This window comes from Agelaius tricolor, unplaced genomic scaffold (assembly GCF_023055355.1).
Source record: "Agelaius tricolor isolate 1412-34295 unplaced genomic scaffold, bAgeTri1.0.p SCAF_9, whole genome shotgun sequence".
NCBI classification, from domain to species: Eukaryota; Metazoa; Chordata; class Aves; order Passeriformes; family Icteridae; genus Agelaius; species Agelaius tricolor.
This window is the reverse complement of record NW_027269269.1, coordinates 19812754-19834886: the sequence shown is the minus strand read 5'-3', so window position 1 is coordinate 19834886 and position 22133 is coordinate 19812754. Positions and strand designations below refer to the sequence as shown.

The 22133-nt window shown below is 47.3% G+C and overlaps 1 protein-coding gene across 2 annotated transcripts; it reads right to left on the bottom strand.

The window, feature by feature from the left end:
• Nucleotides 1-39: 39 nt before the first annotated feature.
• Nucleotides 40-20837, bottom strand: MFAP5 (microfibril associated protein 5). Of its 2 annotated transcripts, XM_071433001.1 has the most exons (10): nucleotides 20615-20837; nucleotides 12464-12605; nucleotides 12010-12072; nucleotides 9273-9320; nucleotides 8116-8139; nucleotides 5815-5850; nucleotides 5001-5036; nucleotides 4148-4235; nucleotides 3219-3292; nucleotides 40-2633 (listed from the first exon to the last, which is right to left on the bottom strand). In XM_071433001.1, the coding sequence occupies exons 3-10, from the start codon at nucleotides 12068-12070 to the stop codon at nucleotides 2515-2517; spliced, it is 486 nt and encodes a 161-aa protein (XP_071289102.1). In that variant the 5' UTR covers nucleotides 12071-12072; nucleotides 12464-12605; nucleotides 20615-20837; the 3' UTR covers nucleotides 40-2514. The 2 variants fall into 2 exon arrangements, with proteins under 2 accessions (XP_071289102.1, XP_071289101.1); XM_071433000.1 differs by lacking the exon at nucleotides 20615-20837 and having other exon boundaries at nucleotides 12464-13935.
• Nucleotides 20838-22133: the final 1296 nt, after the last annotated feature.

The following is a 22133-nucleotide window of genomic DNA, read 5'->3' as shown; positions in this document are numbered from 1 at the left end:
AGAGACAAATAAACCCAAACACATGAGAGTTGCCAAGAATAACAGGAAATAAATTTTCTTTTAATATGGATTATATAGACTCTAGCATTAAAAAACTGTTCTCCTGGACAGGAGCACCTCTTCCTGTCCCTGCTGAAAGCAAGCAACAGAAAGGCTTCTGACCACTTCCCAACCTGTATGAAAGTTAAATTTCTATATGCTGTACAGTAGCTAGGTTACCCAGTTATGTATCTATAGTGATGAATATTCACCTCTAAATACAGAGAACAGACTTGACCCAGTCCAATTTCCAAGATCCATCTTCATCCTACCTTCCTCCACACAGGCAATTTTCACAGGTATCCCTGTGGCATGGAAGCCAGTGGCTGCCAGTGGCTTGAATGTCTTTGAGATCAAGCTCTCAGTACCCTCCTTTCTACAGAAATGTGCACCCTCTCAGTACAAAGAAATCCCTACTTCATTCCTAGTCTCATGAGCCTGGAGTACTCGAGAGGAGCATCACCCTCTGAGCAGCAGTGCAGTGTTCCTATATGTAGGATAAAATTCTAGTCACTGCATGATTTGGAATTCTTTCTCCTGTACACTGGATAAATATAGAGAGATTTAGCCCATCGAAGGCTAATTTTGACCTCACATGGACACTGTCTGCACAGGGTGTCTTCCCCCACACAGAGGATGTGACCAGCTTCTTGCTGCATACAGCAGAAATGCAGGTCCTGGCAAGATGGTCCTACACTAATTGTTTTTGCTCTTTTTCTCAAACATCTGCCTCTGTGCAGCAAACTGTCCCCAGTACTGTGTGACCCTGGCTCTGTGCAACAGGGCAGTGCTCCTGCAAGACTGAAGGGTTCGGCAGATGATGTGAGGGGACTGAATGCCAAATCTAGCAAACTGGTTTTCAGTTACTTGGGAACCACAGAAAGATCCTAGAGACAGGGTCTTGCTGATGCTCTGGTGCCCCACAGAATCATGCCACTAAGAGTCACATGGTGACTATTGGTGACAATAGTGATTAATAAAATTCAGACTGCTCTTCCCTACTTACCCTACCTGATCTCATCACTAAAACTGTCCATATACCTGGAAATGTTCTCCATATATCTAGAAAACAAAGTCCTTGAGCAGACCAGACATCCAATGCTGCCACAGTGAATTCTTCTGCCCAGGCTGGCCTGTATAAGCACTTATACCTGCAGATATGTTTACCTTCCCCATCAGCACCTGGCCCTGTGCAGGTCAGCACAGTCAGAGATTCTGCAGAAAAATCCCAGGTGCCAGATAAACAGCAATCCCAGATAATGATTCTGCTCCCACACCCAATTCCAATTTGCAACTCCTTCCTGCTTTGTGCAGGAGCTTCCACGTCAGGAGGTAGGAACTCAACTGGAGATTGAAAGCAGGTACAGCAACTGGAGAGTGTGGAGGTAGCCAGACCAAGACAAGACACCAAGACAAGATAATTCATTGCAAGGTCTCAGTAATGTCAGGTCACACAGGTTCTTCATGGGCTTTCTTGGGCTTAGGAGTGGAGGGAGCTGTAATTACTGCTCCCTGAAACTTGCCTGGAATGGGCATCAAGAGATGGCTTCAGTGGGAAGGGAGGGACAAGAACAGGGGAGGGGAGAGGAGAGGAGAGGAGAGGAGAGGAGAGGAGAGGAGAGGAGAGGAGAGGAGAGGAGAGGAGAGGAGAGGAGAGGAGAGGAGAGGAGAGGAGAGGAGAGGAGAGGAGAGGAGAGGAGAGGAGAGGAGAGGAGATGCAGCACTCTGATCCAACATAATCTTTTTGAGAAAAATATAATGCCATACTAAATCCAGATTTTTTCCTTTTGGTAGGAGATGTGTGTAAGGAAGGCAATGGGCTTGAGGCAAAAACTTCCCAGAGGTAGTTATAAATGATCTGTGGCCACCCAGGGAGGGGTGCCTTGGGTTCAGGACAGCTTGTCTCCCAGTTCTGTCACTTCCCTGAGGCCAGCAGACACAAGGAGGAGAATGTGCTATCACACAACAGACTCAGTGGCTTGGGAGAATCAGAGAGGCTCAGGCTGACCAACCACATCTGAGCTCATGCTGATGCCAGGCAAGAAATCTAGGGCAGGAGTTCTAGGGCATGAAGGTGAGATAAGATGCAGCTTAAGGCATCTGTGCCATTGGGAGGACTTCATCCTGTCCCCATTTCTGGCTCTCTTCAGGGGCAAAGCAAGAGAAGGTGCAGCACATTTATAAGGACCTCTGGGAAATGAGCAGCTCACAGCCTTCCAGGCAGAGTGTGAGAGAAAAGAGGGGAGAGTCCCCTGTCCTCAGTAATAGATTATAAAGATGACAACAGCTACCATGACAGATTGGCAGAGAGGGTACTCTGTGCCCTGCAGCACCTGAAGAAGAGGATGTAGAAGAAGGCATAGAAGCAAGGAAATAATGGGGGAATCACAAGCAAGAAGCACTTGTCTTGGACTGTAGGTAGTGGATGATGCCTTCTCTTCTCTCTCTTCCTTTTCCTCTGCCACTGTTGGTAGCTCACAGAGCATCAGGCCTGCGCTGCTGCTCCAGGAGCTGTCTGCAGGGGAGAGGCAGGGGCTGCCCGGACCGGCGGAGGCGTCGAGGAGGAAGGCCAGCCAGCTGGCGACAGATCTCATCTGAAGACAAGCACACACACACAGGTTGACAGATAATCAAAGCTTCCTTCAAATTATTCTCCAGCAGAATAGTTAGAGGCACATCCTTCACTGCATCTACAGAGGCTGTTGAAACTGCTCAATCCCCATATGCATGAGGCAAGCAAAGCAAGTCCTTAGGCTTTTATGAATTTCCTTCTGGCTTTATGCATATACATTACATGTTAAAACCACTTGTATTTTGCTGCAACAAAGATTGCATAAAACATCTAGACTGGATCCTGCTTCTATTCATGAACAGAAATACTGAGATTTACTCTTTAACCTCAAAAGAGTACAACTTTGAGTAAGGGTGTGTCTGGGACTACTAGACCATGATTAAGATCGAGGAATAGAGAGCTATCATATTTTTCAGTACCACAATATCTACTTCCCAGTTTTTTTATCATGGCATGTGTATTATGTCCAAGACTGCATTGCATCAGAGCTCTTTCAAAGTCTAGGGAAGATACTGCATGTGGGTCAGGGTCTAAGCCAACTAGTTAGCTTTGAGACTCTATCAGATGGCTGCAGCTATCCTTCTAGCTAGCCTGTGATACCACTCACCTTGCATGACCTCGTTCTCCTTGCAGATAATGCGAGTGCACACCTCCTTGTTTATTACGTACATGCGACGCACACTGCGGCATCACCGGGATCAGCAAAGGAAGGCACAGGGACACAAAGAAACAAAAAAGGGGAACAGGGAATAAACGTGTATATTCACTAGTGAGCAGGCAAATCCTTTTTTTTTTTATTTCTTAGCCGAAAATAAGGCTGCTCAATAGCAAAGTAATCTTTGTAAAGACTCAATGAAATCTTAGAATCATAGGAAGGCTTGAGTTGGAAGGGACATTGAAAATCACCTAGGTCCAAACTCACTTCCTTGGGCAGGAATGTCACCCACTGGATCAGGTTGCTCAAGGCCCCACATTGGACCTTGCCTTGAACACTCCCAAAGATGGGCATTGACAACTTCCCTGGGCAATCTGTGCCAGTGGTGCCTCACCACCCTCTGAGTAAAGAACTTCTTCCTGACAACAAATCTAAATCTCTCTTCTTTCAGTTTAAAACCATTGCCCCTTCTCTTATCACTCTTTGTCCATGTAAAATCTTGCTCTCCCTCTATTTAATAAGCTCCCTTTAGGTATGGCAGGCTGCAATGGGTTCTCCCTGGAGCCTTCTCTTCTCCAAGCTGAATAATCCCAGCTCTCTCAGCCTGTCTGTAGGAGAGGTGCTCCATACCTCTGATCATTTTCATGGCCCTATAAATATGGATTAAATATGGATTACAATATAGGGCACATTACAGCTCCTTAGTGCTGCACAGACTGTACCCATTGTGCTGTTTTAAATAATTAGCCTAAAAGGATGCTCTGGGGATAGATTCATCTCACCAATAGGTTCCCAGAGAAAACCTCTAGTCTTCAAATGAACCAGACCTACCACTTTTGGGCAGTTTCGAGTGCTTTTCTTAGGGACTGCTGGTTTCTTACCTTGTAACACAGAGGTAGCTGATACACTGCTTTACTGGCTTGTGAACAGAGTACAGGCGTGTGCAGGGGAACTTTTCCTCACGGCAGTCTGAGAACACACACACAAACACGGAGGTGCAACCCAGCATCATGGCCAGGTGCACTCATTCAGGCACAGATATAACCTCATCACCAGGGACAGCCCTCCAGGCTTCTAGGGAAGGACCCCAGCCTCTCTCGTCACTCTCATGTGAGACATGGGGCTGGTTTAAAGAAGAGGAAAATAGTGCAGACATTTCTGATCCCCTTGCTCCACAAGACAAAAGGAAGGGAAAATTGAGTGAAATGCAAACCAAGCCCACTGGACACCCAGAATACAGAAGGCACATATTGTGAAGGGGACAGACACATATAAACAAAATGTAAATTTTAGTTGCATATTTAAGACATGGGTTTCTAAAAGATGTGCAATTATCACATTTCAGGACACAAATCTAGTTCCTAGTTTTCCAGACAATCAACCCTGTAACTAACTACAACGGATTTTCTACTACTATTCTTCTACTACTGCCCACTACAATGGATTTTCTTGCACATCATTCTAAAATGCCCGGTCTTGGCCACTGACACTGACATGATATTGACCCACTGTATCTGGTCTGCTGATCTGCCAGCTCCTCCCTTCCCAGGCACATCCAGGAGAAGGCTTCAGCTTCCACTACCATCATTCTCCAGTACTGCTAACTCAAGGAACAATTTAAAGCAATTTTCCAGGAGACAGAGCTGTGTGCCCAGCCAGAACCTCTCTGGAGAGCTAATAGGGTGGGTAAAAGTGGGTCTGGGAGAAGATGTAGGCAGCAAACTTAAAACACACCTGATGAAGCCGTTGTCGCTTCACTGTCAGACTGAACTGGAAGACAGAGGGTAGCAAAGTTAGCTAGTTACCATGATTCCTTCCTAGAAAGCAGCTTAATCAAAACAAATATCTGGAAAACTCTTTCAAGAGCCTTCCATTGTAACTTCTAATGTGGAAAAAGATTTCATTGTTACTGACATGAAACCATAAAGTACAAATCCAATGTGAGTCTAGTGCCAGATATGCAATCAACAATGCTAAATATTTACTTAATCTTTCCCATAAAGCGTTACCACTGCTGTTGAAAATTACAGTGTATGGACATTCTGACTTAAAAGGCCAGGTAAATTTTTTTAGCTGCTGTAATTACCCTTTATGGAGTAAAGAGGTGAAGGACTTTGTGACAGCCCTTCATAAGGAACAGTGACACACTGTTTAAGAAACAGCATCCCAATACCACTGGCTCTTTACTGTCCATGACAAGGGGTCAAAAAGAGGCAGGTTTGTTACTCCCTCTGATAAAGTAACCCCTCTGTACCACAGCAAACCAGTACATTTTATAATTTACCCAGTAACAAACTGGAAAGGAATTCAGAGAACTGACTGCCAGGGGCAAGTTCTTATGAGCAATTACAGAGGACTTCTGCTTCTGCTCAGATGCCATAGTATTAGCCAGAAGCATAGACAAAACATATGTGTTAAAGAGAATGAATCTTTTGAGTGTGGGGCTTAGGGGCAGTCAGAGAAGGCAGGATTCCAGGTGTGTAAGGGACTGTGTGAGGAGAGGGAGGAGGGTCCACAACATGTGGCTGCAAACTGAGAATAAACTCACCAGGAGGAAGAGGCACAGGTGGTGTGGCAGCTGCACCTGGAAAAAGAGATGTACTGGAAGATCTTTATTTGAGCTTACAGTCTCCTCCTGCCAGTGTTTTGCTGATGGCTTACCAGTCCTGACTAGTGAGGTAAGGACTAGTCAGGACTGGTCCTTACATCTGGTTTATAGACAATGCTAACTGTGATGTTGTTATTATCCGATTTGTCAGAGTACCTGTAGGCTTTCCCTGCCAATATGCTGGGTGTGCTAGAGATGATAGGATGCTGCAGAGCAAAGATGGGTCCCAATGGCACATCCTTTGTGAAGGGTTTTGCTTGATCCCTCAATGGTAAGCATTTTGAAGCCCAAGTTTGCTGTAAAGGCTTCACTTTTATTCTTTTAACCTTTAGATGTAGGTTAGTCACCACCAGTTTGGTCTGGACACTAAGTCCTATCTACCTTCCTACAGACTGTCAGGCCTCATATGCTGAACACAGCTGTTTTCACCTCCCATCCCAACCACAAAGATCATACATCTTGTAGATACAATATTGTGCTTCCACTTTCCTCTTCCAGTGTTGTCTTGAAGCATGGACAAACGACTCTTCAACTAATTAAAGTTGAAAAGAAGGATATTTATTACATATGGAATAATTTCTAAAGGCATGTGCAAGGAGGAGTTGCAGACTCCTGTTCTCTATTTACCTAAGAAAGGTTTTATATATTCACGTGATTTCTATGGAAGCCTAATACATAATCATTACCTGCCCATTTCATATTATAATTAGCTGAATATCTATTATGGCCAGGCAATTGTATCCTCTTAATTTGGTCAGTGGGATTTTTAAATAAGGGAGTGGGTGTATAGGAGGAAGAAAGCCACCTTCCTCATGGTGAACTCTTCACCTATGTCCAGTTGGCAGGACTTTTTCACCTGGTGGTCATGGTCCAAGCCTCTCTTGTTCGATTATTCTTGGTGGCCAGTTATTTTTATGGTTTTTGCCCTTTTACAGTACTCTGTCTATCTCTGTCACTCCTAGCTTTACTTCTGGATATCTTTGTCACACTTTAACTAGGGTACATGATTCTTGCTAGCCACATTTCTAACTTAACTCTTTACCTTATTTAAGATCTTAACCAAAATATGCAGTCTTTTACTATCTTAATTATATTCCTAGCTGGCCCTTCGACTCATCTGCAGTTTTCAATTATCCTAATTACATTTCCAGCTGGCCTCTTGACTCAGTCTCATGGCAGTCTGACCCACAACAAGTACTGCAGCCAGCTGATGAGCAGTCAGGGCAGAGGACAAACTGTGGAGCTGATGCTCTAGAGAACAAGACACCACTCTCAGATGAGTTCCCATACACTCAGAGCACACTCCCCAGAAACAGCCATGCATAGCTCCTCTCTCTGACCCATAGCATCGACCACATGTGTTCTCCCTCTCCCTGCCCTGCCGGGTCTTCACCCACCTCAGAGGAATGTGTTTGAAACACTGCTCCAGCAGAGAGAGAAACCATCCCCAAGGCCAGTGGTGACAGATTTGAACTCAGAGCGGGGTTGGAAAAAGTGGGGAGGCTCCTTCTTGAGCCTCTCTTTTCCTCCATTGCCCATTGTTGGAATTGCCTACACTCCCATCAGCTCTGTGTCCATCTCCTGGGGCCATCTCCACTCTCTTAAGGACACACACTGTGTGCTCTAAGTGCTTATCTTCCAAGTCCTCCATCTACCCTTCTCTTCACAGACATTTTGCTGCCCCCCTGTGACACAGCTGCAGGCACGGTGGGGCAGACAGTACCGAAAGAACAGAATTTCCACTTCCCCACTCCAACAATGCTCAGGGTTTGCTCTACTACTTTCAGGGGATTTTTGGCACCTCTGTCTCCTGAGAACTGAAGGACATCTGCTACCAGTCAGCAGACACACACACACAGCCTGTGTCCCCGTTTGAACCTGTCCAATTTCTCACCCTCATCATTTAGTCTGTTTGTTCCTGCCACCTTCTCTGGAAGCCAAGGATGTGTGAGCTTTAAATTTCATGGCTTCCTGCAGTGGAAACCTCTTCAGGCAGCCCTGGTACATAAAGTGAGATTGGCATTTCCTTGGAGAACAGACCATTAAGTTACCCTAAATTCATCTCCCTGCGTGGAGCACAAAAAGGACTCCCAGACAGCCATAAGTGCTGGAAGAATGCTGCCATGCATCAGAAGTGGGATGAGGAGTTTCTGGACATAATGGGTAATTTCTGTGGCTGTCTAGGCAGCAGTGGTGAAAAGGGAAAAAGAAGCATGAAGATGCCAAGAGATTGGAGCTTACCAGAGCTGTCAGGGGTAACTCCACCTGGAAAAGAGAATGTCCTTGAAAAAGCTTTTCTTTACTTTATGGTCCCTTACACAGCCAGCCAGAGCCAGCTTGAATTACCTCTCCTACCAGGCTCATGAGACAGTGGGATCCAACCCAGCAAATACATAATCAAACACAGTACCCCCAACCTGTCTGTATCTACTCCCCTTTCTTGTGGCCTGGGACTGGATTTCTTAGTGCACATGTTGTATCAACCCTGAGTGTGTTTTGGAGGCATATCTTGACTTCTCAGATATGGCTGCTGTTGGCTTCTGAAATGAAGGTGCTGAGGGGTCTTGCAGCACTAGGGACAGACAGCTGAGGGCACCCATGGCAGAGAAGGAGGGAGGCAACCCCAAAACCTAGCCTTGACTGCAGAAATTCATCAGTGGATGAGTTTCTTTGAAAAGCAATTGATGGCAAAGCTGAGGTAGTGGTAGAGAGTAAAGCATGAAGGAAAGGATGCTTGGAGGACATGTTTTGACCTGGCTTCTGAATAGTTTTCTGGGAAACTGCAGATATTACATATCATAGGATCATAGCTGGGAGATGGCTGCAGGCTTAGCCAGGGGCTTCAGGTTTGAAGAAAAGACAAGCCCTTGTGGTCCTTTTGGGTGCTGAAGCATGATGTAAATGTACATTCATTTTATCTTACCATGTGGCAAAAATGGATTAAGGTCCAGAGGGATAAATCAATTCACCCCCAACAACACAGCCAGTAAGAAGATCAGTCAATATCCTTTCCCAACGACCTCACTACTAAAGCACCATGCCATTTGTGCACCATTCTCCTTAGGATTTTTCTGAGCAGCAGTAGAGTTCCCCAAGCACCTCGTGGTTGAAGATGTACCAGCTTTTGTGGACCTCCTACAACCCTTGACTGTGAACATAACTTTGTACCCTTCAGCTAAGTGTTCAGGACCCCTGCACTAGAGAATTATTTGTAAAGAGCATGTAACACTTAGCAGGTTGTCTTGGAGAGCTTGTTTAATCTTCACTGAAAGGTAAGCTCACAATGTCAGAGGCAAAGAAACAAAAAACAGTACTTTCTAATAAACAGGCTGTAACTCCACAGGACAACTGGGTCACATGAGCAATCTTCAGCACATTAACATGCCTGTAATACTTACCAGTAGCAGTTTCTGGTTCTTGCCCATTGACCATCCATGGAAACCAGTCTGCAAGAGGAGAAGAGAGGAGCGTGACAAAAGACAGATTTTTATAGTCTGCAGGCTTTGTGAAATTTTCATGTTTATCTATCCAGGAGACACCACTGTCCTCTGCTGAAGGGAGCAATGCTCTCTACTCAGCCTCCACTGCCAGCTGCATTTGCTGTTTAAAGGCTTGTGGATACAGCAGGTCCTGATCCTATCCCTGCTGCTTCCACCACGGGCAGTGGCTAGGCACAGGGACAAGTTAGTAAATACTTCTGGATCTGCTACCAGACCTTGCCCTTCTGAAACCTCTTTTGATGCATTTTGAAAAAAAAAGATCGATGTGGCCTCTCTGCTCTGGAGGCTGAGCAAAATCCCTATCTCTATTTTATAAAAGAGGAAACTGAGTCATGGAAATTATTCACTTAGGGGGCACGGATTGAGTCATTGGTACAGTAAAAAGCAGATTGCAGGTTTTGTAGCTCCTTAGCCAAATCATCCAGCCTGGGTATGGAGCACAGCATATAATCTTTTCCCTCTCAGCCTCTGGGTGAACTGGAGAAGAGGAATGATGAAGGCTTGGCTGTGCATGCTACATGGAAGGAACTGAAGCTGGGCTAGACTGTTTGTTTGTTTAAATATAAAGGATGACAGAGCAGCTTCCTTAGAGCAGCCAGGAATAGGAAAATATTTCCTGCTAGCCACAGATGAGGGAAACGTCTGCATAACTGGGGTGGGATGAAGGAAGGAGTTGGCAGGAAAAAGCCAGTGATCTGGGGCACTGCAGGAATGTGTGCATGACCAGCCCAAAAATCAGTACATCCCGCTACGTCCTGCAACCTCAGCCTGCAGCTTTCTGCTCTTGAGGGGAGCACTGTGTGGGTAAAACTATCAGGTCTTGAGTTTTTGTCATAGTTCTTCCACATTCCAAGGGCAGTTACTTGCAGGCCACAGAGGGTCTCTTGGGACCCCTACATAATCCTGCTCTACAGCATTACAGGAGTTGCTGGACACTGATATTCTGTTCCCCACCCAGCTGCCAGCTGTTGGTGATTAACCCAGGGAGGGCCAGACATGCATAATAACTTAAGTACACAATCTAATACAGCCCAAAACTTCCCCTGTTCTGGCTAATCTCTTAATTGTAACAAGTGGGGAAGAAAATGGTGTTGAGCACATTCTCCTTTGTTACTGATGCAAAAGGAAGGATGAAAATCCTGAAACCATTGCAGAAGCCAGCAGAGCTGGATTTGAAGAGATGTGTAGAAAAGACAGGGTGGCTCCTCCCCCTTTTCTAACTTTGAAAAGTCAGCTATTACGAATCTTGTTTTCCCCTAGGGGTTGAATAGAAAGCCAGTCCAATTCTAAAACAAAAGGACATAAGTGAAGTGAAAATTCTGCATACCAGACAAGGACACAAAAAGGTTGATTTTCTTATCCCACCTTCAATCACTTCAATTTATAATTACTACGGTACCAAATAAACAAGCCTTATAAACAACTGGACTTTCTTATCCAAGCTGCAGTAAATTCATCCTTGAGATCTAGAACTACAACCTTAACCCACCAAATCTGTAGCTTACCCAAAATCAAAAGAAACAATGAGAGACCAGCTGGTGATTCCTGTTATTTTCCAAGTTAAAACAAACGAACTCAAAAAGAAGTGCTAAAACAAAATACTCAAAAGTAAGAAATATTCCTTTCAGGCTTCCTTCATGTACAATAAAAACCACGGCCTTTTTTTTTCCTGTTTCAAATCATAGCCCACCTATAAGCTCATCTCTTGGATGCCTCATCTCCCTGCTTCACAGTCATAAACATGACATTCTTTACGGAGCACCTTTAAAGGAAAAAGTGCTATTTGGAGCAGAATCAGGTTTCAGCATGAGGGGAGGATCAAAGAGGGTATTAGAATAACCTAGTTTGAAAATGATACATACAGTCTTTCCTGGACAAAGCTTTGCCCATTCACTGAAATTAATCTTTCACTATCTGTCCTGAGTCTTCTGACTATAATGTCTGATGCTACCCTCTTGTTTTATTCCTTTTTGTTGTTGTTGTTGTTGTTGTGCTATTAAAAAAAAAAAAAACAAAAAAAAAACTGATCTGAATTTTTGCTAAAGTATCTCCAAGCAAACAAAGTAATGGAGACACAAAAGAGAATAACAACAACCACCACCACCAAAAGCAGAAAATGGTCTGAACTACAGAGGTGAGGCTTCTCAAAACAGCTGTAAAAATACTACAAAACCTCCCAGCAGTTGAGTGACTTGGAATGAGGTCAATCCAGCAGGAACTGCTAGTGACAGCAAACATGTCACAACTGTGACAGAACAAATTTTGCAGAGCACTAGGAAATGCCCTGCAGATCATGCATACACAGGTGGTAAAGCAGTAAGCACAAAGCACACCTAACTCTCTTTCTCAAATGTTTTGCTTACTATAACATACCTAGAGTAGAAGCTGTGGACCTTTGTCTCTTGTGACTCCCAGTACTTTCTGGAGAGTGTCACAGATGGGAAACTGTTTCCAGTTTCTAATTTTCTCCTTGCAATTTTACATCCATCTTGCCTTTCCTGTTCAGTCCTTCTCCCTTCTCCACCCCTCTATATATCTTTGCCTTTGTTCTTAGATCATTGAACATTATTCTGTGTAGGAAACTCCGTGGGGTCCAGATGGGGAAGAAATCCTTCCCCTGGGCATAAGGACTCACCAGCTGGGGACAAGAAGAGTGTTAAGACACAAAACAGTATACAGGTTCCAGAGGTCTTCATGCCTGTGGAGTGGAGGAGAGAACAGAGGAGAGCTAAGAGAGGAACCGGTATACACTTCCCTATGCCTCAGAAACTTTGCTGCTTGTACCCATTTTCTTCTCAAGACCATTTGGTCTTCCCAGCCTCCCTCCTGTCTCCCTCCTCATGTGGCCAGTATCCCAGTTATTTCTGAAACATTCTGGACTGAACTTATAACACCACCTGCTTTGCTCCTCTTTTCCACCTCCTTTCTCCAGTCCCCATCTCTTTTCACATTTGGATGGCTAAGCCCTGCTCCACACACACCCTCAGCATGCAACGGAAATTTCCCCCACGTTCTCTCCCTCCATTCTCTTCTGCTTTTCAGTTATTTCGAGGAGCACTGAAAGAAAAGACAGGGTCCCCATCACTTACTGCAGCCCTCAGCTTCCACTCCCTTCAGCAGCAGACGCTCTGTTTTTCCCCTTCGGCGCCCCCCCACTTTGGCTATTGGGTAAATCACATGCAGCCACACCCAGAACACGTTCTCCTTTTAGTTGTCTTCAAAATACAATTTCTGGGAAAAGAGAAAAAAAAGAAAAAACCCCAAGAAGCCAGCGAGATGGAGGGATATGGTATCATCATGCATGTGGAATGAGGGGGGGAGCGAGGAGCAGCAGCCCACACCCTCATTCCAGAGTTTATTGTCCTCCGAAGGGGCTCCTCCCATTCCCCCAGGATGGCCCAGCACCAGGGATGGATTCCTGGGTCTGCGTTGCACACTGGTGTCCCGTTTCGTCCTGCCCTTCTACGCAGCCTGGCTTCTCCTCAGGCCGCTACCCCTAGCCACGTTTCCCGTCTCAGCTGCCGCCAGTCCCCACCCCAGTGCTCCGGTCCCCTTCCCCGTGTCCCTGGCTGCCTGTGGCACAGGGACATGCGGAGCCTGCATCCCGTTCTCCGGCAGGACGCGCCCGGGTGCTGCCCGCGCCTCCCCGCGCCGCGGCACCGAGCGGGGCCGGTGCCGGTGGCGGGGCCGGGGCCGGGGCAGGCGGGCTCGGGCTGGCAGGGGGGCAGCGGCGGGCAGCGACAGCGGTGACATCACCCCGCTGCCTCGCTGGCGCTTCCCGGCGGGATGGAGGGACTGGGCTTCCCACGGGACCGGGCTCGGGGCGGGCAGGGAGCACAAGGAACGGGAGCAGGTATCGGCCACGGGGCCCGTCCTGCAGCGCCGCTGCCGTTCTGGCCTGAGAAAGGCAGGAAAAAAAAAAATTAGGAAAATGAGAGAGACACAAACGGAGAAAGAAGACGATGAATGAGACCTGACCTTCACTGCCGTCCTCCTGACTCCCCTGTGCCTCCAAGCATTGTGTGTTTTATGTGTGTTTTATGATGCAAGCCCCACAAATCCCACTGGAATAGCCAGTCTCCCCTAACTCTTCTTCCAACAGCCCCTGGATCTGACCTCCTTCTGTTTCTTCCACTGCCTTCTTTTCCCTTTACTGCTTCTGTAACAACTCTGCTGGGTTTGAGGAGGCACTGAGTGAGCTTCAAGGCACAATCTCAGTCCTGGAGCCAAGGAGAAGACCAGGAAACGCCCCCAATTCCCTACCTCATACAGCAATGAAAGACAGAAACCTTGTAAGGGAAAGCTGTGTCTCCTAAGGCTCATCCTGGTAGCTTGGTAACCCCCTTTTTTTCAACTAATTGCAAGCTGAAAATAAAATCCTACAATGCCTTATACACAGTTACTGAGGAAATGCTCTCTGTGTCCTCCTTGCCATGCCAGACCCATGTTGCCCACACCTGACATAACTGAAGCCACCACTTCTTACCTGAGAGTGGCTGAACACTGTTTTTGGCATTGCTTAAGAAGAAAGCAACTGTTCCTTCTTATTTGTGGCCCTCCCAAGACTCCTGGAGGATGCACGAGTGGTGGACCATACCAGAAGAGGTGCAGAGGGGCTGGGGAAAGCTAAGAATTTCCCTGCTCACCAGGGCAACCCTCTGAACCCAAACACCATTCCTCTCTTTCGTTGGAGCAAGACACCACCATTCCAACTTTCAGGGACCAGCTAAAACTGAGTTCATTGGAAATGCTCAAGAGGTCATTAAAGAAACAGAAGGATATGATGGAAGTTAGACCCACACACCAGTTTGAGGAATCCTCTCAGATCCTTGGCTTTTTCTGGAAGTCCACATAGCAGTATGTTTGGACAATTTTCCACACACCTTGGTTTGACTTTTGTTTTTCTCTGTGCCTCTGTGCTGTCATTTGAGCTGTTACTGCTTAAGAGGCTAACTAAAACATCCTGAAGGCCTGGTGAGTTTTCAACACATTTATTTGGGAATTTTCATTGATGCCAAATGTTTTCATCTACCAATGTGTTGATGTGCCACCATCTCCCACAGAGCACAGGATCCACGGCCAGTACTGGATCAGGTTTCTGCTGATTGCTTTTGAGCTTTAAATTTTTCTCTCAGACTGCAAGACATTCTCCCTCAGCTGCTTGGTGGGGGTAGATCCCTTGTGCTAGCAGAACCCCTCAATTTGGAGAGCTTGGTGCGGATGGGGGCGATCCTGCTGGTGATGGAATTGCTGGCTGGGAGCTGCTCAGTATTTTACAAACCAGACGAGCCGCAGAGAAATAGCTGGGAGTGTCCTGCTGCTCTTGCTCGCGGTGGACACCGGAGGGAGCCGCAGCACACCGGCAGGCGAACGCCCCTTTCTTCTCTTGCAGTCCAAGCCCATTCTCTAAGATGTGGCGCTGCATCTGCAGGCCTTCATCCAGTATGAAGCATCTCCTCTTAGCTCTCCTCTTTTTCAGCCTACTGGATTAGCAATTGTTCAACTTGGTTTTTTTGTGATAGAAAATAATCTTGATTTCCTCCCCTCCATTCCTTGACTCATGACATTGACAAAGATTGCTGGATGCCCTTCGTGGCTGGGAGGAACGAATACTTCGCATACTTCTGCATGTTCCTTTCTCATTAATGTTGCTGTTTTCTGCTTTGCATGCTGCTGTCCTCCATCACAGGGTATCTTGGGGGACATCTACAGCTGATGACTCAAGGTAAAGCACTCTTTCTTCTAAAAATTTAAAAGGTATCTGTGCCACAGTATGGTGGGAAGAACTGTTCAAAAAATAACTCTTTGCCACAGTAAATGGCGTGGGTGACTCATAGAGGAAACACTTCCACACATATATTCCCTCAAGTGCTGACCACAGTGCCTGTAGGTGTTTACCTAAGATCAGATGCAGCAGCAGTGATTCAGCAAAAACTTATCTTTCTTTCCAGTTGGTACTGATCCTATTATGTTTATCTGGGATGCTGTAGTAATGGTAGCATATTTTGGATAAGATACAAAACCAGCCTTCCTGGAAATTAAAATCTCCTGGTGCATTTCACCCTGTAGATGACTGCATCTGAACAGACAGTCTAAGTGATCCTGGGGCATGCTATTTGCAAAGGTCTTGGAGACTTTTACCTCTCCTCTTGGTTTCCCTGGCCTTCCCGTATCCTCATGGTAACAGGGCATTAAGTTACATCTGAGTGATAAGAAATTAATGAACTGCTGTGAGATCTGTGAATGCATCATGTCAATAATGCAGCTCTAGTAGTCATGTGAATTGGGGCTGAAAGGAATTTTCTTGGGACCCCACTGCTGATGGGCTCCTTTAAGACCTGGGGTCTGACAGCATCCTGCAGTTGTTCCACTGGTGTTGCTGAGGTCATCAGTGGGAAGGGACATGAGTTAAAGGCCAGATCCATCTATCCCCAATTTTGGGAGCTTCACATCTTCATCACATTGTAGAAGAGTGAATACTGACAAGTACAGGAGCCTAGACACACAATTTGTCTCTATTTTACTCATAGTCATGTTTTCTGTTGTCCCATCTAGGAAAATAAGGAATTCTTCACTCCTTTACTTCCAAATCAACAAGGAAGTGCTTAGAGGGCATGTAATCTTGCAGTCACAAAATACACTAAGGTAGTCCATGAAATTCTAATAAATACTGGCGCAGCTCCTCCAAATCCGTTCGGCATTGTGAAGAACTGAGCACAAGAAGAGGAAATCAGTGAGTTCTTTGCTCCTTGGTTGGTGATTTGGCCCTGTGCTTCAGGCTTCTCATGGCCAATGTGGTTATAGCAAGTTGTCAGGGCCTTCTTTCTTCACTGGTGGTGCTTTGGGGTTTCCTTCTCTGCTCTTTCTGTAGTTCTTACTATCACAAACATCCTTCCTTTCTGATCCTTTGTACTGTCTCAGGGTCGATTCTTCCTGGCTGTTTCACCTGTTCCTCCACCCTCTCCTTTCTCCAAGGAGCTGAGCTCAAATACGGCTCTTCTCCGGGAACTTTTTCCGAAACTGTTCTCTCAGGGGATGCATAACACTTTAAGCTTGACAAACATATAAATCCCTCCTGCAGGCTCAGTTATGTGTGTCCATACAGACTCTGGAGCACATAGAAACACCATATTTAATTCAGCTGGTGTGATTTTATACACAGACGAGTCTGCAGACACAAGTAGAACACCAGCAAGGACATGATGGATTCTCCCTTCCCTTCTCCCATCTCTTCTGGACATCACAAACCCTGGAGCAAAGCCAGCAGGATTAATCCTCCTATTGCAGCACAGCAATCATGCCCTGGAGCAGTAACCAGAGCTGGCTGAAGAAGTCATTGCTGGGAAGTAGAGTTGTGTCTTACACTGACACAGACAGGTTCACAGAGCTGCTCTGGCACAGATCAACTCACAGCTGAGCTTTCCAAACAATACAGTATCTGTCTTAAAGTCCAGCCTCTTGGACCATTTTATTGTCGTTTAGTAGTCCTGCATGGTGGAAGAGATTTTAGTGGTTTTGTCTACCCTAACAGTCCAAAGCCAGCAAAACTATATTAATTATATTTAAAAATAGCATAACCTCTAAGCTTTTAAACATCATTGGTGAAGGGGGCAAAGCTGTCAACTTTAAAAGCCATTTGCTTTAAATTCTGTAATGTTGATGAAAGATCTGTTGTCAAAGCCTTTTTTAAAATTGGCCACATCCAAAATATTCAAACTGAATATGTTGAAGTTCTCTGTGTCAGCATTGACAGCACTCACCCTGCTTCTGAAAGGATCTAAGAAAGAAGAACAAGTTGTACTGAGTAGAAGAAATGCAAATGATGTTATATGTTAGCAGACAGATTGATGAGGGTTTACATTGTGGGGAAATTAGGAAGTACCACTTTCAGGTTTGCATCCCTCCATTTCCTATACCTTCACAGGGGCTGTAAAGTCTGACTTAAATATTCATTTGTGTTCTATTCTACAGTTGACATTACAGGAATCTGAACAAAGATTTCGGGCATTACTGAAACCGCATTGATATAAATCACTGTGTTTCCTGTAGGTAATGCTGACTTCAACCAGGTCACCTGAATTTTCCTGTGACCTTCTCCAGGTGTAGTCACTATTCTATTCAATGGCAGACTGATGTCAAGGCAAGCAATGTTAATAAAAATCTGTCCTGATGTGAAATGTGTACATGTAAAAGGCCTGCACTGCTTTAGCTCACCTCAGCTTTAAAGAGATGAAAACAGCAACAAATATAGACCATTCTATGTATCAACATCAAGAGCACCTTCACAACATGCCTGTAAAAGGGCAACACTGGTAGCTGAAAAATCTTCTTTGGTACTATTCTAATAATTTCTTGCCTCTGTCCATCAATGCAGCTGCCCTGATACATATCTTCTTGTGAGAAAACCTTCAACTATTTACCCTTGAGTTTTCTTGCCATGTCTGCCATCTCAGGTTTCTCTCCAATTTCATTCTTGGGTTTTTTTTTTGCTATGTTTTCTTTCTCCTGCATCTAATCTTCCCCCACCTATTTCTGCATTTATTCCTCTGATTCTGTATATGCCTCCTTTCTTTTTCTTTCTTTCTTTCTTTCTTTCTTTCTTTCTTTCTTTCTTTCTTTCTTTCTTTCTTTCTTTCTTTCTTTCTTTCTTTCTTTCTTTCTTTCTTTCTTTCTTTCTTTCTTTCTTTCTTTCTTCTTTCTTTCTTTCTTTCTTTCTTTCTTTCTTTCTTTCTTTCTTTCTCTCTCTCTCTCTCTCTCTCTCTTCTCTCTTTCTCTCTTTCTCTCTTTCTCTCTTTCTCTCTTTCTCTCTTTCTCTCTTTCTCTCTTCTTTTTCCCTCCTCCCAAGTGTTGTCTCCCGGTTTTTCTATCTGAACAATCTTTTCTGGCTCTGGCATTCTCTCTGTCTCCTTGGTTTCCTTTCAGTCGCCCTCACTGGAATGTTGGCAGAAACATATTTTTCTTTGAAAACAAAGAGACTAAATAAGTAAAGGAATAAATAAAATAGCTGGAAGCAGATGGGAGGTCTCTATTCCAGGAGGGTCTGTATTCTGCGAGCTTTTCTCACTTCCTAGCAAAGGAGGAGATAGTTGCACTCCCTGCCCACCCACCCTTGCCTCACAGGGAGCCAGGCTTCCCCCTCCCCTGGTGTGAGGACCTTGCTGGGAGTGATGGATTGCACTGCAGCGAGGGCTGGGAAACACTGCAGGGAGAGGAGGGGGAGGGATGAGGAAGGAAGGGGAGAGGGAGGGAAGAAGGGAGGAGACTCGCTGCCAGCGTCAGGCTAGGAAGGATGTAACGGGGCTGATGAGGAGAGACGAAGGGGGGATTGGAAAACGAGGATGGGGAGGGCATGGCTGGGAGAGCGTGCGTTTCTGCAGGCAGCACGGCTCCGATGAGATGGGTGAACCCAGGAATGATGGAGGCACCAGGCAGTGGGGGCAAGGCTGGCACTGGGCAGCAGGGGAGACGGGCGGGGAAAATGGAAACGACATAGAGAAAGGGAGGAGGAGAGAAAGTCGGAGCTAGAGAAAATAAGGCTTTGGTTGTACAGCAACGACAAAAGGACACAACTCTGGCAATCTGGATTTTTTTGGAGCTGTAACAGAGGAGGCAGTGTTGATGTAGAAACACTCAAAAGGTCAAACAAAGCGTACTGCAAACTGTACTGAAATGGGCTTTCATTGCACTCCGAAGGGTGGTAACAGGATGACCTCTGGGCAGTAGCGAGGTACATCTGTGCTGCCGAAGCTACTGGTGATGGAGCTTGCAGCGTCTGGCTGCAGCGGCTTCATTGCCCTGTGGATTTTGGCAAGGGGGATGCGTCCTTTTGCCTGGGCACTGTGAGGAATGCAGATGACCTCCTCCCCACTGAACCAATTGCAAGTGCTGCTGAAACATGAGTTGTCATTGTTGCCTTTCACGCTTCTCTTCTCTCTCTCTTTTTTTTTTTTTTTAATATACATTTCTCCATCTGTTCCTCATTCATTGCCCAGATTTTTCCTCCATCTCTCCGTTCCCAGCACTACCTTCATCCCTCCCTTCCTCTCCCTCTCCCCTGCCCACTCGCAGGCGCAGCGCTGGGAGGGGAAGGGGCTCGGCGGGCGCCCGGCGGCGGGACCCGGGGGCGCGGGGCTGGCGAGGATGGGGAGCGGGGCGGGGAGCCATGCGAGCAGCCCGGAGAACGCTGTCCCGCCCTACAACTTCGCGGAGAGACCCTTCCCCCTCCCGCCATCCACTCATCCTCCTCTCGCCATCCACTCATCCCCCTCTGGCTACAGCTGGCTCTCCGCCCCCCATCGCAGTGCACCAGCTGCGGTTTCCAGCTACACTGACCTAGTTTTGGCCTCCCTGCGAGGCACCTCTGTGCCCCTCCTCCCTTAGCACCTGGCACAGGAGAAGGGAAGGGGAAGGGTCCCCTGGCACCGCAGGGAACCTCCTGAGCACTGCTCCCATCATGGCGCCGGACCCTGCGAGGGGAGACCAGAACTGGAGATGCAGACGCCCGCCCCCTAATCAGCTCCATCGGCTCAAGGCATGCGAGCGGAGCGGGGTGTGTAAGCACCCTTGCTAGCGGCGAGAGGGGGCATCAGTTAGGTGAAGAAAAATGAAGAAACTGCTCCCCACGAATGAGAATAGACAACCCCCAGATTGCCAGCTCTCGTCAGCTCCGGTGACAGAACTGCCGGACACAAGAGGAAAACACTAACACGGCTGGGGTAAACTCGAGGACATTTAACCTGCTGCCTGAAGCTCTTTAGCTGGGAGGGCAGATGTTTATCAGACTTAATGCAGCAAAGTGCCTGCGAGATATAGCCATCCTGTGGTTGCATCAGATCCTTCCCAACAGGCACTGAAATCCAAAGTCATCACTGCAACAGCATTCATCAAAAGACAATGGGGAAGGAGACAGAAAAGGGCAAAACAGGAGTCAAAAAGAGGTAAAGGAGCAGGAAACAAAGGCAGGCAGGCAGGAACTTTCTCAAGATGGTAAAGGAAAAATGCAGACTGGGAAAAACAGCTGGAGAAGGGGCCAGGCAGACGACAGGGACTGGAAGAGGAGAGATACAGACAAAATGTTTTCCTTTCAAATGAGTGTGTCCATCAAAAGCGCATTCACCCTTCTGTCCAGCTCCTCAGTACTGTTGTTTCTCTGCAGCAGAACTGCAAATCAGTTGGGAGAAATGCGCTCCTGTCTTGTAGAACTGGGAGCTGCTGGTTATATACCAGTCTTTGAAACTTACCAGCTGCTATTCATCCTTCCCTTTGTTTCTGTGTGCAACTATGCCCGCCTGGGCTTCTTTGTGTCTCTCAGTCCTCAAACTGTGCCCAGAATAAGGATAACAGGAGCCTCTGACCTTCTCCAAAGTTACCTATTCAATGAGATGCATGCACTCCTCTCTTATGTCCCCAAACGGTTGCTGTCTGTCAGAAAAGGTCTTTCAATGCCCCTGCAAGCCCTTTTCTTCTGTCAGGATTGTACCCTGAGCCTGAGACTCGTCTCAAATGCTGGGAAGAAGGGGATTCCCATTCCTTCTATTCCACCACATGCAAACACCACTGTTATTTTGTCCCAGTATTTACAGCAAAATAATTATTTCCCCCCGCAGTAGCCTGCTGGCTCCCTTCCTATGCCTGGCATAGGAAACGGGCAGTCGCGGCCTTCCCTTGCCAGTGCGTTCGGCACCGGTCGCCCCCCAGCCCACGACCGCTGTCCATCCTGGCAGAGGTTCAGAGGTCCCCGAACGGCGCTACCCGGGCAGCATCACCCGCGCTGCCCCGGCCCCTCTGCCCTCACGCCGCTCCCCCGTCCCGGGGCGCTCCGAGCCCGGCCCGCGCTGCCGCTGGCGGCGCGGCGGCGCTGGCAGCCAGCCCGGCGGCAGAGACCTCGCCGCCGCCGCCGGCCGCAGCCGGCTGCCACGGGCAGGGCTGGGCTCCTCGGCACCGCCGCCACCAGCGCCGTCACCGCTGCCCGCAGCGCCCCGCCCGCACACGGGCGAGGAGGATGCGGATGCGCGCTCGGGCGCGGGTGGGCAGCGGAGGCGAGCCTGGGGCTGGACCCTCCCGAGCCGGAGCCGCAGCCTCCCCACGCCGACCCCTCAGCTGCCGCTCGGTGTGTCCGTGCCGGCAGCAGCGGCGGGCAGTCCCCACCGGGCTGGTCCCCACCCGAAGGCAGGGACAGAGGAGCAGCTCGGCACTCGATGCCACGGGCAGCAGGGCATGGAGCTGTACGTGGGGAGCAGGGCCGCCTCTGGCGTGGGAAGCCCGTGTGTGTAGGGCAATGGACTGTGTTTATGCAGAGACACGGGTGGGTTCGGTTTGATGAACCACATGGAGTCAGGCACACGGGCAACAGACCCACCTGCAAGCTGGGGGGTCACATTCTGCAGGGCATGGTGTGGCACTGAGTCAGCAAAACCTGGAACTTTCTGCAGACACCCTTAGCTGGGAGTCCTTTGTGTTAGCAGTAGTTTCTCTATCTTAGAGTAGTTAATTCAGAACAGGAATTAGTGTAACAGCAGAACCAATGAGAAGCTGGGGTTGTATGAAATTAAAGACGGTTTTGCACCACTTGGCACAGTCCTTATTTTACATGGTATGAAATAAGAACGATACGGCCATTTTCCTGTTGAAACACAGGCCAGAAGTTGTTTCCCTTCACTGGACCATCTGTGTTCATATGTGAGCCCAAGCATTCATGTGTGAACACAGGCCTATACCTTGCCTTATAAATATTTTTTTTTTTTACTATTCAGTCATCCA